At 38.9% G+C, this 14328-nt stretch overlaps 1 protein-coding gene across 1 annotated transcript; it reads right to left on the reverse strand.

Moving 5' to 3' along the window:
* Positions 1-1663: 1663 nt before the first annotated feature.
* On the reverse strand, positions 1664-5284 carry LOC128700263 (uncharacterized). Its single transcript, XM_053793322.2, has 5 exons — positions 5179-5284; positions 4748-4889; positions 3807-3986; positions 2862-2974; positions 1664-2212 (listed from the first exon to the last, which is right to left on the reverse strand). The coding sequence occupies exons 2-5, from the start codon at positions 4869-4871 to the stop codon at positions 2174-2176; spliced, it is 456 nt and encodes a 151-aa protein (XP_053649297.2). The 5' UTR covers positions 4872-4889; positions 5179-5284; the 3' UTR covers positions 1664-2173.
* Between the last annotated feature and the right edge of the window lie 9044 nt (positions 5285-14328).

Here is a 14328-nt window from a genome sequence, read left to right on the forward strand (position 1 = left end):
GAGACACTTATGCAGCATATGGGAATCTTTATTCAGGAAACTTGATGCACAGCAAACCTAAATTCGGTGCCGTATCAGCTGGGCTGTGGTTCGTACGTTGGACTACGTGCGGCCAACAGTAACAGTCTCGTTGATCAGGCCCTGATCCACCGGAAGGCCTAGTCGTCGACCGGGCCGCGGGGCCTAGACCCCAGAAATAACCTCCAGGTAGACTGCAGGTATTAAGGGCTTCTCTACTTCTAGTAACAGTGGATACTGTTCAGGAACCAGAACTCACCTATACGGACCTTAGATGTTGCAGAATGTGTCAGTAGTGAACCTAAGACCTGTATATGTATATATGCCACCATCCGGATGTGGCGTTTTTGAGATGTGTCATCATCACATCCATCTCTCAACTGTCCTTGATTTGTTTCCATTTATTTTGTATTTTTCTCCTCTACACATTTTTGTGGTGATGATAGAACGTTATTATTGTAATGTTCAGCGATTTGTGTTTAAGACAAATATAAATTTTCCCTTTGAAAATGCTAGTATATGGGCCACTCATCCAAAAATATATAAATACACTATCGATCTAAAAAATAGGCCTTAAGAGGGTTATATTGCTGACAGTTTTGTTATTTGTTTAACCGTTTAAAGTTTCTGTTTTTCTATTAAACGTTTCTGTTAATCTGTTAAAGGTTTCCTCCTGTCTGTTAAAAATTTGTTAATCTCATCAAAATTTTTGTTTATTCATATTAAAGAAAGTGGAAATAAAGTTGACAGCAGATTGTGACCAATACTGCATGTGACCAATACTGCATGTGACCAATACTGCATGTGACCAATACTGCATGTGACCAATACTGTATGTGACCAATACTGCATGTGACCAATACTGCATGTGACCAATACTGCACGTGACCAATACCGCATGTGACCAATACTGCATGTGACCAATACTGCATGTGACCAATACTGCATGTGACCAATACTGCATGTGACCAATACTGCACGTGACCAATACCGCATGTGACCAATACTGCATGTGACCAATACTGCATGTGACCAATACTGCATGTGACCAATACTGCATGTGACTAATACTGCATGTGACCAATACTGCATGTGACCAATACTGCATGTGACCAATACTGTATGTGACCAATACTGCATGTGACCAATACTGCATGTGACCAATACTGCATGTGACCAATACTGCATGTGACTAATACTGCATGTGACCAATACTGCATGTGACCAATACTGCATGTGACCAATACTGCATGTGACCAATACTGCATGTGACCAATACTGCATGTGACCAATACTGCATGTGACCAATACTGCATGTGACCAATACTGTATGTGACCAATACAGTATAACTATCATATAGAATATGGTAGCGGCACACTGCCGATGTGTCCAGTTTTACTCAATAAAATAAAATATATATTGATCACGTGACAGGTTACTGGTGCCCAGGTTAATTAATAAATCTCAGTCATTGTTTATCTACACAATTAGTCATTAAAATTATACAATAAAATTGAAGATGGGAAAATCAACACAACTTTGCTAAATCATTTAATGTGCAGGAAAAGAAACGTAATATATAAGTGTGCATATTTTTTTTTTAATAAACAACTGTGGGTGTAGAAGACACCTGAATCTGTGTCCGTCACCAGAGTGATAGGAGCATTGTGTCTAAGAGGGTGTCACCAGAGTGATAGGCGCATTGTGTCTAAGAGGGTGTCACCTGAGTGACAGACACATTGTGTCTAAGAGGGTGTCACCAGAATGATAGACACAATGTGTCTGAGAGGTTGTCACCTGAGTGACAGACGCACTGTGTCTAAGAGGGTGTCACCAGAGTGATAGACACAATGTGTCTAAGAGGGTGTCAGGGTGTCACCTGAGTGACAGACATAATGTTTCTAAGAGGGTGTCACCAGTGTGATAGACACAACGTGAAAGTCTAAGAGAATGTCTTCAAGTTCTCCTCAGGCAGATTTTAGCAGAAATAGCAAAGAAAAACAGGTAATGGAGAAAGGGCATGAGGGAATCCTTGCAAGTGTTCTCAGGGAGTTGCAGTTTTTCTCTGGGAGTCGCAAGTGTTCTCACCGCGTTGCAAGTGCTCTCAGCGAGTTGCAGACAGCGCTCTTCGGGTGTTCTGACACTTCAGTTGGGTTATTCATTCTGGTCGAGGCAGTCCTTGACAAGCTGGTACTGAAAATAAAAGGAGAATATTGTCACGTATTCTGTGTCCTGTTATAGAAGTCGTGGGAAAGATATTGAATCCTCTATAATCCACAAAGTAAAGGCTTATGATACGAGGCACAAAGGAGGCAGATAACACTCATTATAAAACCTAGAATATAAATCACTCTTTCATTCTCTAATATTCTTTGCCCATTATTCTGTCTACTAATTCTCGGAAAAACATGTAAACAAAGTCATATACTTGACCTTGAATTTCTGCTGCTTTCTCGGCTTTTAATCCCAGGAAGCCGCGAGTTGTGAAAATTTGCTTTATGTATGGCTGGGTAGTGATGCCACAGCGTTGTCTTCACACACACACACACACACACACACACACACACACACACACACACACACACACACACACACACACACACACACACACACACACACACACACACACACACACACACACACACACACACACACAGTGGTAGACCACAGTGGTAGACCACAGTGGTAGACCACTAGCAAAAGCTTCACACATTAAAAATTAAACAAGAAAATTGATGAATAATTTATTGAAGCCGAGGCTCCACGAGCATACCTCTGCTCCTGTAGCAGCTAATGAACTATAGTAGACTACAGCAGACTACAGTATACACAATAGACTCACCATATTCGACTTGGTCTTGAAGCAGTCCGTCACAGCTTCTATCTTGCTACACACGGTGTCTTTATTGGCAGGAATAATTTGGTTCAGAAATGCCATATACGTCTTGAGGTCAGCTGCCAGAAAAGAAGTTATTGAGATTATTATAAAAAATGATATTTCATTTCGTAAAGCTCAGGTATCAGGGCGAGAATTTTTGTTAGACGCCGTTTCGCCCTATATATATTTTATGAAATTTAGACTTAATGAAACCCTCTTTACGACGAAATCTTGTTTAATAAAGCACAAGTTAGGGCGAAATGTTGTCTTAAAGAGCATTCTTTAGGACTAAATGTTGTGTAAAGTACTGCTATTTAGGGTGAACTATTGTGAAAAAGGTCTATTTTGGGCGAAACGTCGTGTAATAAAAGGCTTACACTGCCTCATATCAAACCATACCACGGGTGGTGTTTGTTTGCAGTCGTGCCATTACGATTTCGTGAGTCACTGCTTCATATGTTATATATTTTTAATTTGAGCTACTCGACACTCACTACGATTCAATATTCGTAAAGTATTTACTAATAAAACTTATCGTACAAGAGATAATGAAACTTTATTACTTGCTGATGTCTAACGACATAAGTGATGGTGAAACTTTTCTACTTTATTACGACTAATGACATGAAGAATAGTGAAATTTCTCTAATGACACGAATGACAGTGAAATTTTCCTGTTTTGTTAAGACTAATGACACCAACGATAATGAAATATTCCTAATAACACGAATGACAGTGAAAATTTCGGACTTTGTTACGACTAATGACACCAACGATAATGAAATATTCCTAATAACACGAATGATATTGAAAATTTCGGGCTTTGTTACGACTAATAACAGGAATAGTGATTTTTTTCTGCTTTATTCCGCTTAATGAGGGGGAAGAATAGTGAAATATTATGCGCACCTTGGTCTGCAGGAGTAATGTTGATGCTGGCGATAGACGTCATGCATTCTGCTGAGGCTTCGATAATATTCTTCGTAACTTCGTTGTCATCGTATAAGTTTCTCTTGCACTGCTCTATTTCCTCTTTCTTGCTCTCGCACTCTTTCTCTGATATCCCCACGCTGGCGCACAGTTTATTTCCTGAGGAAGAGAATTGGTGATACTGAGAACTGTGAGATCACTGTGAGGAAGTTAAAGAACTGGACACAAGAATGAGAGAAATTTTTGTTTAGGCTTCAGTGAGAGAATTAAAGGTTTGAGCTAGAGGGAGGAAAGCTCTCAAGGATCACAACTAAGAGAAGCTCTGAAGGATCACAACAAAGAGAAGCTCTGAAGGATCACAACAAAGAGAAGCTCTGAAGGATCACAACTAAGAGAAGTTCTCAATGATCACAACTAAGAGAAGCTCTCATGGATCACAACCGGAGAATCTATCATGAAAATGAGAGAACACTGCTGACCTTTGCACATGATATAGTTAAACATTTGGCTGACGCCAGTTAGCTTCACTGTAACATTTCTTACCCGTGTACTACACACTAGCCAGCAACACTCAATAAATTCGCCATCAAGTTCAGCTAATCTGTTCCATAACTTTACATAAATAAGTACACTATCATGGCACCTTCTGTACTCTACACTCCAGCACAATTACACAATTTCCAAAATTGCCTAAAAGTTGCTCTTCTTATTTTGACTCACAAATCAGAAGGTTGGGAAGCCATTGTCTGACTTTAATTTGGTATCCTATGTTAATTCTACCTAATGTATTATTTTACATGTTCGAAATATTGTAAAAAAAAATGTATGTTAAATTTGTAGTACCTAAATATAAACTTGCTTAATTTTGAACCTTCGTAAGTTGAAGAGTTGCTACAGATGTATTAGTGTCGGTAACTTACTTAGAGTTTGTTTCAATGTCTCATTCAAACAGATATCAAATGGGTTGTTGTCCGGGGGTGGGGCAGCACCGACTAGCAGCACCAGCAGCGTCGCCGTCAGGATGAGATAAGTCAACAGCTTCATGATGGATCACCTAGCACGCTAATGGAAGGAAAGACAGGATGATAATATAATGGAACCCTCAGTTCTTGAAGGGTTCTGGACCCAAGAAATTGGAGCTGCTCTCACTTTCTTGGCTTAATCCTAATTATTTCCCATTCGCAGGTGCTGTATGACTCCTTCGAGTCTGGTGCTTTCCCCAGATATAATTCAGTAATACTCTAGAAATGGGAACCATATGCAATGTTCACTTGTTGTAACGGAGTACGTCTGTATGTGAGTTATATTAAAAATTAGTGTAGCTTAAAGTTGTGTAGAACCCAGAGCTCACCTGTGTCAAGTCTGAAGGTTAGAGGACGGGAATGAGCAGAGACACTCGCTGGCTGTGTATATATATACTTCTTTCCGGATGTGTTCTGAGAGCTGTCATCATGGCGTATAAGTTTCAACTATCCTTGAAGCTTGTTTTAAAATTGCTCCCATGTCCACTTCTCTGGCTTGTTGTTAAGGCATGACTCCCGGCCATGGCAGGATGTTATTCATCTTTGTCTTCAAGAATTGTATATGTTTAGTTGTGAAGCAGTTCCGAGTGGCATGAATAGGCAAGTTTTGAGACCCATAATGTTTTTGAAACGCCAAACATGCCAACAAGTATGGTAAAAAGGCTACATGGAGACCAGTACTTTAAATCTTATGTGGAGGAAAGCAGATCACACAGTCGTACAGTTGGGTCAATCAAATTAACAGAGAGAAATAGTGTGAATCACTCAGGACAATCGTCACTCATCTTAGAGGGAAAATGTTTTGTCATGCTGGAAGTGTGACAGCTGCAAGACCAAGACTGTGTTGTTTTTTTTGTTTAGACATCTTAAAGTCCACTGTGTGGGCGAAACGTAGTCAATAAACAATCGTATTATAATGCATTTATGTTTATTTTTCTATCGTGTCGGTATTTTATGCCATTTATCTCAATGATAGTTGATATTATAAGAAGTCATCTTAATAAAAATACGTTACTATTTATTTGGATTTTAGTAAAGCTTTTGAGAGAGTATCACACAAAAGACAATAATAAAAAAAGGTGGCAGTTCATGGTACTGAGGTTAAAAGTCATGTAATGGATCGAGTCATGATTCACCAACAGAAAGCAAAAGAGTCTTCGGAAATCGGGTTAAATCTGAATAGGATATCACTCACAAGTGGCGTTCCACAAGGATCAGTTTTAGACCCATTGTTGTTCATAATATATATTAATGGCCTTCACGAGGGAATAACAAGTGATATAAGCAAATCGTTGAAAAGGTGAAAGTATCAAGGAGTGTTGTTTATAGGGTGGCATTAATTATTAACAATGGAGGCAATAACCACAGACTCGCCCCAAAACGAGCTGGTAAAAGTGGTAGGAAAAAGATAACAACTCCAAGAAAAGACCGACTTACTGAGAAGAAGTTCCTTATCAATAGAAGATTGATGGAATGTAACATCTGAAGAACGTCTTTCATGGAAGTGTGAAGTATTCTTGTTAGGTATAATAATAGGTTTTATGCAGAGAAAGAGATTTAATAATACGATTTGTAGTGATTATTCAGTGTGTTTCTCAGCATTTTAATGTCAATAACAGATAAGTTTAGTTATTCTACCAATAACACTGGAACATCAAGCTCCTTTCTAATATTATGGAAGTTATTCGTTTCAGGAAAGCCAAAAAAAAAAAAACAATAAAAAATAGCATTCCTTTGCACCAGCTCCAAGGGTCGAAGATATTTTCCTTTAGGTTAATATTAATGTAGGTGCAACAAATTATATATACGATTTAATAAAGATAATGTACAGTGGAACCTCTGGTTACGACCATAATTCGTTCCAAAACTCTGGTCGTGAACCGATTTGTTCGTGTTCGGAAGCGTTAGTAACCAGAGGTTCCACTATATGTTTCTCACTGCTCTTACAGCAGCACAACATGTGGGTTTGTAGCCAAGAACACCTCTTGAGAACATTTAGAGTGTTTACCTTTCTTATTTATCTGCCTTATGATGGGTGTATTGAAAAGTACATCTGAACGAAGATATATATGATTTAACGTTTCTGACGAGTTTACCCTGCGAGTAAATTAATGGAGCATTTAGCTTGTTGCTATCCTCAACTAACATGAGGATATGACAAGGCTTAGTCGATAACTAATTATTTCAACGTCATTAAGAATGATACTGATTTCTTGACTTTCTGTTGTATGAATTATGATGCCATTAGCGTAGGTTACAGCGATATGTTTGGATCAGGAAAGCAGAGAATTTAGAAAATCATTTGTTATTTTACATTAATTCTCACTGGTTTTTTATTGCTGTCCTAATATTTCTGCCCTGAAACTGTTAGGCTATGATAAAGTTAGAAGATGTGATATACACACATATATATATATATATATATATATATATATATATATATATATATATATATATATATATATATATATATATATATATATATATATATATATATATATATATATATATATATATGCAAAACAACCACTCTGAAAAAATAGAGAAATTCCAAGCGCTTTCGTGACTACTCACATTATCAAGTTCCTTGATAATGTGAGTAGTCACGAAAGCGCTTGGAATTTCTCTATTTTTTCAGAGTGGTTGTTTTGCATATTCCGAAATCACCTGTTTACTGTGATCTTATTGTATATATATATATACATATATATATATATATATATATATATATATATATATATATATATATATATATATATATATATATATATATATATATATATATATATATATATATTAGTCAGTGAAACAGGTTAGTGAATTCCTCATCATGGGTTCTGTGGAGAACAGAAGCTGTGTATGTGGGTGGCTTCACGACTGAGATGGGTTAGTGGTCCCTTGTTCAATCATGAGTACATCCTAGGGTCTGCCGTCCCACCCTAGATTAATTGAAATGATTGTGTACGTACCTCTATTCCATACAGAAGGCAGTGTAATAGACCGTGGCTTCTCCAGGTCTATGGTGCAGGTTTTAGCTCACTCTTACATGTAAATCCAATGAACAAGTGAGCATTTACTACCCCCGGGGTAAAGTGATTAAGCTGTGGGGGTACTTAGGAATACCTGTGCAGAGTCACGGACCACGGTCTGGTTTTATAGCGAGTTTATCAAGGTGATATATCCGAGTCGAGGAGGTAATGAATAATCCACGATGTCCTGGGAAATTGTCCCGTGTTGTTCACTCCTCAAGCGTGACTGCCACGCCAGACGCGGTTCAGGTCTCCCGTCGCCGCTTCTTGGCCAGAGACTGCCTGCAGCCTAGGTAGTAATGGTAGTACATAAGGTATCGTCCCCTCTCTTCCCAAGATCAGGAGAGTATAGGTAAGACCCTAATGGGGTGAGCGGGGAAGTGGGAATAGTGGAAGGGATAAACTCCCTTCCATACATTTCCCCATCGGGATGGAGGATGTATAACAGTTAGTTAGAAAATTCAGTAAGAACTCATTTAAAATTAAGTCCTTTTTAAAATTTTCTCTTATACGTTTAAAGATATATATTTTTTTCATTTATGTTAATATAAAAATTAATAACTTTGTAGTAAAGGAATCTTAAAAGACTTACCTAACCTTATCATAACAAGCGCAATTTAATTTAACATAATCCAACTAAATATGTTTTAGGTTTACAGTAATTTAATAATAAACAAACACAACGAAATATATTTTTATTCGTTAGGCTCAGAATGATTTTGCGAAATTACTGCATACACAAATTTTCGCTTGCCTTATTCGGTAAGAACAGCGTTGCTATTTAAGTTAAAATATACTTCATTGTCTTCTTCTTCTTCTTCTTCTTGTTATGATTATTATTATTATTATTATTATTATTATTATTATTATTATTATTATTATTATTATTATTATTATTGTTGTTATTATTATTATTATTATTATTATTATTATTATTATTATTATTATTATTATTATTATTATTATTATTGTTACTATTATTATTATTATTAAAACGGTTTCTGATGGCAAAATCGCTACAAAAAATTTGAAGATGTCTACCAGCACATCGTGCTTTGTTTACATGTCATTAACTTTCTCAAGTGAATGTAGGAAGTTAATGATATGTTGACACGTATAGGAGAGTAGTACATCAGTTGATGGTGGAGTAGTAGCCAGTTGATGGTGAAGTAGTAGCCAGTTGATGGTGAAGTAATAGCCAGTTGATGGTGGAGTAGTAGCCAGTTGATGGTGAAGTAGTAGCCAGTTGATGGTGAAGTAATAGCCAGTTGATGGTGGAGTAGTAGCCAGTTGATGGTGAAGTAGTAGCCAGTTGATGGTGAAGTAATAGCCAGTTGATGGTGAGGTAATAGCCAGTTGATGGTGGAGTAGTAGCCAGTTGATGGTGAAGTAGTAGCCAGTTGATGGTGGAGTAGTAGCCAGTTGATGGTGAAGTAATAGCCAGTTGATGGTGAAGTAATAGCCAGTTGATGGTGAAGTAGTAGCCAGTTGATGGTGAAGTAATAGCCAGTTGATGGTGGAGTAGTAGCCAGTTGATGGTGAAGTAGTAGCCAGTTGATGGTGAAGTAGTAGCCAGTTGATGGTGAAGTAGTAGCCAGTTGATGGTGAAGTAATAGCCAGTTGATGGTGGAGTAGTAGCCAGTTGATGGTGAAGTAGTAGCCAGTTGATGGTGAAGTAGTAGCCAGTTGATGGTGAAGTAGTAGCCAGTTGATGGTGAAGTAATAGCCAGTTGATGGTGAAGTAGTAGCCAGTTGATGGTGGAGTAGTAGCCAGTTGATGGTGAAGTAATAGCCAGTTGATGGTGAAGTAGTAGCCAGTTGATGGTGAAGTAATAGCCAGTTGATGGTGGAGTAGTAGCCAGTTGATGGTGAAGTAATAGCCAGTTGATGGTGAAGTAGTAGCCAGTTGATGGTGAAGTAATAGCCAGTTGATGGTGGAGTAGTAGCCAGTTGATGGTGAAGTAATAGCCAGTTGATGGTGAAGTAGTAGCCAGTTGATGGTGGAGTAGTAGCCAGTTGATGGTGGAGTAGTAGCCAGTTGATGGTGAAGTAATAGCCAGTTGATGGTGAAGTAGTAGCCAGTTGATGGTGAAGTACATAAGAACATAAGAATGTACGAACACTGCAGAAGGCCTACTGGCCCATACGAGGCAGGTCCTTATCAAAACGACATCTACCTAAAGCTACTCAAGAAATAACTCCCGTACCCCTTGACACCAATCAAACCCAGCCCCTCCCACTCATATATTTGTCCAGTCTCTTCTTAAAGCTACCCAAGGTCCCAGCCTCTATCACCCCACTGGGGACTGTTCCACGCATCTACAACTCTGTTAGAAAACCAGTACTTACCTATGTCCTTTCTAAATCTAAATTTATCCAACTTAAATCCATTATTCCTGGTTCTTACCTGGTTCGACACCCTCAGTACTTTATTAATATCTCCCTTGTTTATGCCCGTCATCCACTTATACACTTCAATGATATCTCCCCTCATTCTACGCCTCTCCAGAGAGTGGAGATTTAAGGCTTTAAGTCTATCTTCATACGGGAGGTTCCTTACACAGTAAATCATTTTAGACATTCTTCTCTGTATGTTCTCTAATGAGTCTATGTCCATCCTGTAGTAAGGGGACCAAAACTGAGCAGCATAATCTAAATGAGGCCTCACTAGTGATGTATAGAGCTGTAAAATAACTTTTGGACTTCTGTTACTTACACTTCTTGAGATAAATCCAAGTAATCTGTTGGCCTTGTTGCGCACACTAAGGCACTGCTGTCTTGGCTTTAGATTTCTGCTTACCATGACTCCCAAGTCCTTTTCACATTCTGTATGACCAAGCTCTACTTCACCTAGATTATAGCTTCGAGGGTTATTTTCATTACCAAGGGCAAGTACCTTACACTTATCCACATTAAACTTCATCTGCCATTTTTCAGACCAAGACATTAATTTGTTCAAATCGTCCTGGAGTTCATTGATATCCTCCTCAGAGTGAATTATACGGCCTATCTTTGTATCATCAGCAAACTTACTCATGTCACTAGTAATCCCTTCATCAAGGTCATTAATGTAAATTATGAACAGGAGAGGGCCTAAAACTGATCCTTGTGGAACGCCACTAGTGACTAATCCCCATTCAGATTTCACTCCATTAATGATAACTCTCTGCTTTCTATTGGTAAGCCATGCCTCAATCCATGCTAGAACTTTACCTCCTATACCATGAGCTGCCACTTTTCTTAAGAGTCTCTTGTGAGGTACTCTGTCGAAGGCTTTACTAAAATCCAAATAAACAATATCATATTCCTTATCACTGTCAACTGCCTCAAATGTTCTATTGAAGAACGTCAGTAAGTTTGTCAGGCAGGAACGACCTCTCGTGAATCCATGCTGAGATTCATTTATCAAGTTATGCTCTTCAAGGTGACTTCTGATAATGTCAGCTATAATCGATTCTAATAACTTGCCCACTATAGATGTCAGGCTTATTGGACGGTAATTTGAAGGAGTGGACTTATCCCCTGATTTGAATATAGGAACCACATTAGCCATCTTCCACAACTCTGGCACAACACTGGTAAGGATGGACGCATTGAATACACTCGTTAATGGCTGACTAAGCTCCATCTTGCATTCCTTAAGTACCCTTGAAAACAACTCATCGGGTCCCGGGGACTTATTTTGTTTCAGTTTGTCTATCTGTAGTAGTAGCCAGTTGATGGTGAAGTAATAGACAATTGATGGTGGAGTAGTAGCCAGTTGATGGTGAAGTAGTAGCCAGTTGATGGTGAAGTAGTAGCCAGTTGATGGTGAAGTAGTAGCCAGTTGATGGTGAAGTAGTAGGCAGTTGATGGTGAAGTAGTAGCCAGTTGATGGTGGAGTAGTAGTCAGTTGATGGTGGAGTAGTAGCCAGTTGATGGTGAAGTAGTAGCCAGTTGATGGTGGAGTAGTAGCCAGTTGATGGTGAAGTAGTAGCCAGTTGATGGTGGAGTAGTAGCCAGTTGATGGTGAAGTAGTAGCCAGTTGATGGTGGAGTAGTAGCCAGTTGATGGTGAAGTAGTAGCCAGTTGATGGTGAAGTAGTAGCCAGTTGATGGTGGAGTAGTAGCCAGTTGATGGTGAAGTAGTAGCCAGTTGATGGTGAAGTAGTAGCCAGTTGATGGTGAAGTAGTAGCCAGTTGATGGTGGAGTAGTAGCCGCGGACATAGAGTCTCAAAACTCCAGCCCGTCGCGTTAGCGACTAGACCAGCTAGCCACAATAAGATTCATCCAACTAGGTATATTTCTACACCATAGGAAGGTTAGCACAGGCACCTCTGTGACCACAAATGCAAGTTTTTACAGACGAATCTCCAGCTAGCGTGGCCGTGACGAACTCTAGCTCAAGTCCCTTCACTGCCGTCAACATGACTCAAGAAATCGTAATGACACGATTGCAAACAAACCATACCCCCGGCCGGGATTAAACCCGCGGTCATAGAGTCTCAAAACTCCAGCCCGTCGCGTTAGCCACTAGACCAGCTAGCCACATTAAGATTCATCCAACTAGGTATATTTCTACACCATAGGAAGGTTAGCACAGGCACCTCTGTGACCACAAATGCAAGTTTTTAAAGACGAATCTCCAGCTAGCGTGGCCGTGACGAACTCTAGCTCAGTTGATGGTGGAGTAGTAGCCAGTTGATGGTGAAGTAATAGCCAGTTGATGGTGAAGTAGTAGCCATTAAAATGGTATAAAATACCGACAGGTTGTTAGGTAAGACACATATGCAACAGTTAGGTATCTTTATTTCGAAACGTTTCGCCTACACAGTAGGCTTCTTCAGTCGAGTACAGAAAAGTTGATAGAAGCAGAAGAGACTTGAAGACGATGTAATCAGTCCATCACCCTTAAAGTTTTGAGGTGGTCAGTCCCTCAGTCTGGAGAAGAGCATTGTTTCATAGTCTGAAACAATATGGAGTTGAAGTGACAGGATGGAGCCTTATATAGCGCCAGGAGGTGAGACGTAAGTCACTAGTGGAAGTAAGAACGCAGATGTTGGGAGGTCAGGTCCCTCTCAAATCCAGACTGAGGGACTGACCACCTCAAAACTTTAAGGGTGATGGACTGATTACATCGTCTTCAAGTCTCTTCTGCTTCTATCAACTTTTCTGTACTCGACTGAAGAAGCCTACTGTGTAGGCGAAACGTTTCGAAATAAAGATACCTAACTGTTGCATATGTGTCTTACCTAACAACCTGTCGGTATTTTATACCATTTTAATGTTCAATCTGTCAGACACTGCAACACAAGGGTATCTTGGTACACACCTGCAATCAACTTCGACAACCTCTACTAGTGAGAACGGCTGGATTTGAGAGGGACCTGACCTCCCAACATCTGCGTTCTTACTTCCACTAGTGACCTACGTCTCACCTCCTGGCGCTATATAAGGCTCCATCCTGTCACTTCAACTCCACATTGTTTCAGACTATGAAACAATGCTCTTCTCCAGACTGAGGGACTGACCACCTCAAAAATTTAAGGGTGATGGACTGATTACATCGTCTTCAAGTCTCTTCTGCTTCTATCAACTTTTCTGCACTCGACTGAAGAAGCCTACTGTGTAGGCGAAACGTTTCGAAATAAAGATACCTAACTGTTGCATATGTGTCTTACCTAACAAGTAGTAGCCAGTTGATGGTGAAGTAGTAGCCAGTTGATGGTGAAGTAATAGCCAGTTGATGGTGGAGTAGTAGCCAGTTGATGGTGAAGAAGTAGCAGTTGATGGTGAAGTAGTAGCCAGTTGATGGTGAAGTACTAGCCAGTTGAAGGTGAAGTAGTAGCCAGTTGATGGTGAAGTACTAGCCAGTTGAAGGTGAAGTACTAGCCAGTTGAAGGTGAAGTAGTAGCCAGCTGGAATCTGGCTAAAATCCACTATGGCGAATCAATGGCTTAGTACAGCAACTTGTACTCTGAGTCGTGTCAAAATAAAGTTTAGAGTGTGCTGTGCGTCACAGTTGGAAATAACAGGACATACCAGTGACCTCTACAATAAATATGGAAAAAAACCAAGCTTCCAGTAGATATGAAATTCATTCAGAATCGAAAAATTGTAGTTTTCTGAGGAGTCACCGGATTCGAAGTGAAAATTGTTGGAGACACTGACTATGAGAAATAAAAAGCAAATTTGGCAATTTATATTTACTGTCCACGAAAATAAAAGCTGCTACGATATATATATATATATATATATATATATATATATATATATATATATATATATATATATATATATATATGTATATATATATATATATATATATATATATATATATATATATATATATATATATATATATATATATATAGGTAGAAAAAAAAATAATTTGATGCATGAGAAATACAAAGAAATCAAAGTTGTTGTTGGCCAGAAATATGTGCAGCGACTAAGGCAATAATTTTAGTT

This window comes from Cherax quadricarinatus, chromosome 71 (assembly GCF_038502225.1).
Source record: "Cherax quadricarinatus isolate ZL_2023a chromosome 71, ASM3850222v1, whole genome shotgun sequence".
NCBI classification, from domain to species: Eukaryota; Metazoa; Arthropoda; class Malacostraca; order Decapoda; family Parastacidae; genus Cherax; species Cherax quadricarinatus.

Bases quoted from the DNA above. Each gene is read 5' to 3' on its own strand.
- LOC128700263 (XM_053793322.2), bottom strand. From the start codon at position 4,871: ATGAAGCTGTTGACTTATCTCATCCTGACGGCGACGCTGCTGGTGCTG. The intron at 2,975-3,806 runs GTGCGCATAATA...CTTTTCTGGCAG, and splicing joins CATTACTCCTGCAGACCAAG to CTGACCTCAAGACGTATATG. The intron at 2,213-2,861 runs GTGAGTCTATTG...TTTTATTTTCAG, and splicing joins TCAAGACCAAGTCGAATATG to TACCAGCTTGTCAAGGACTG.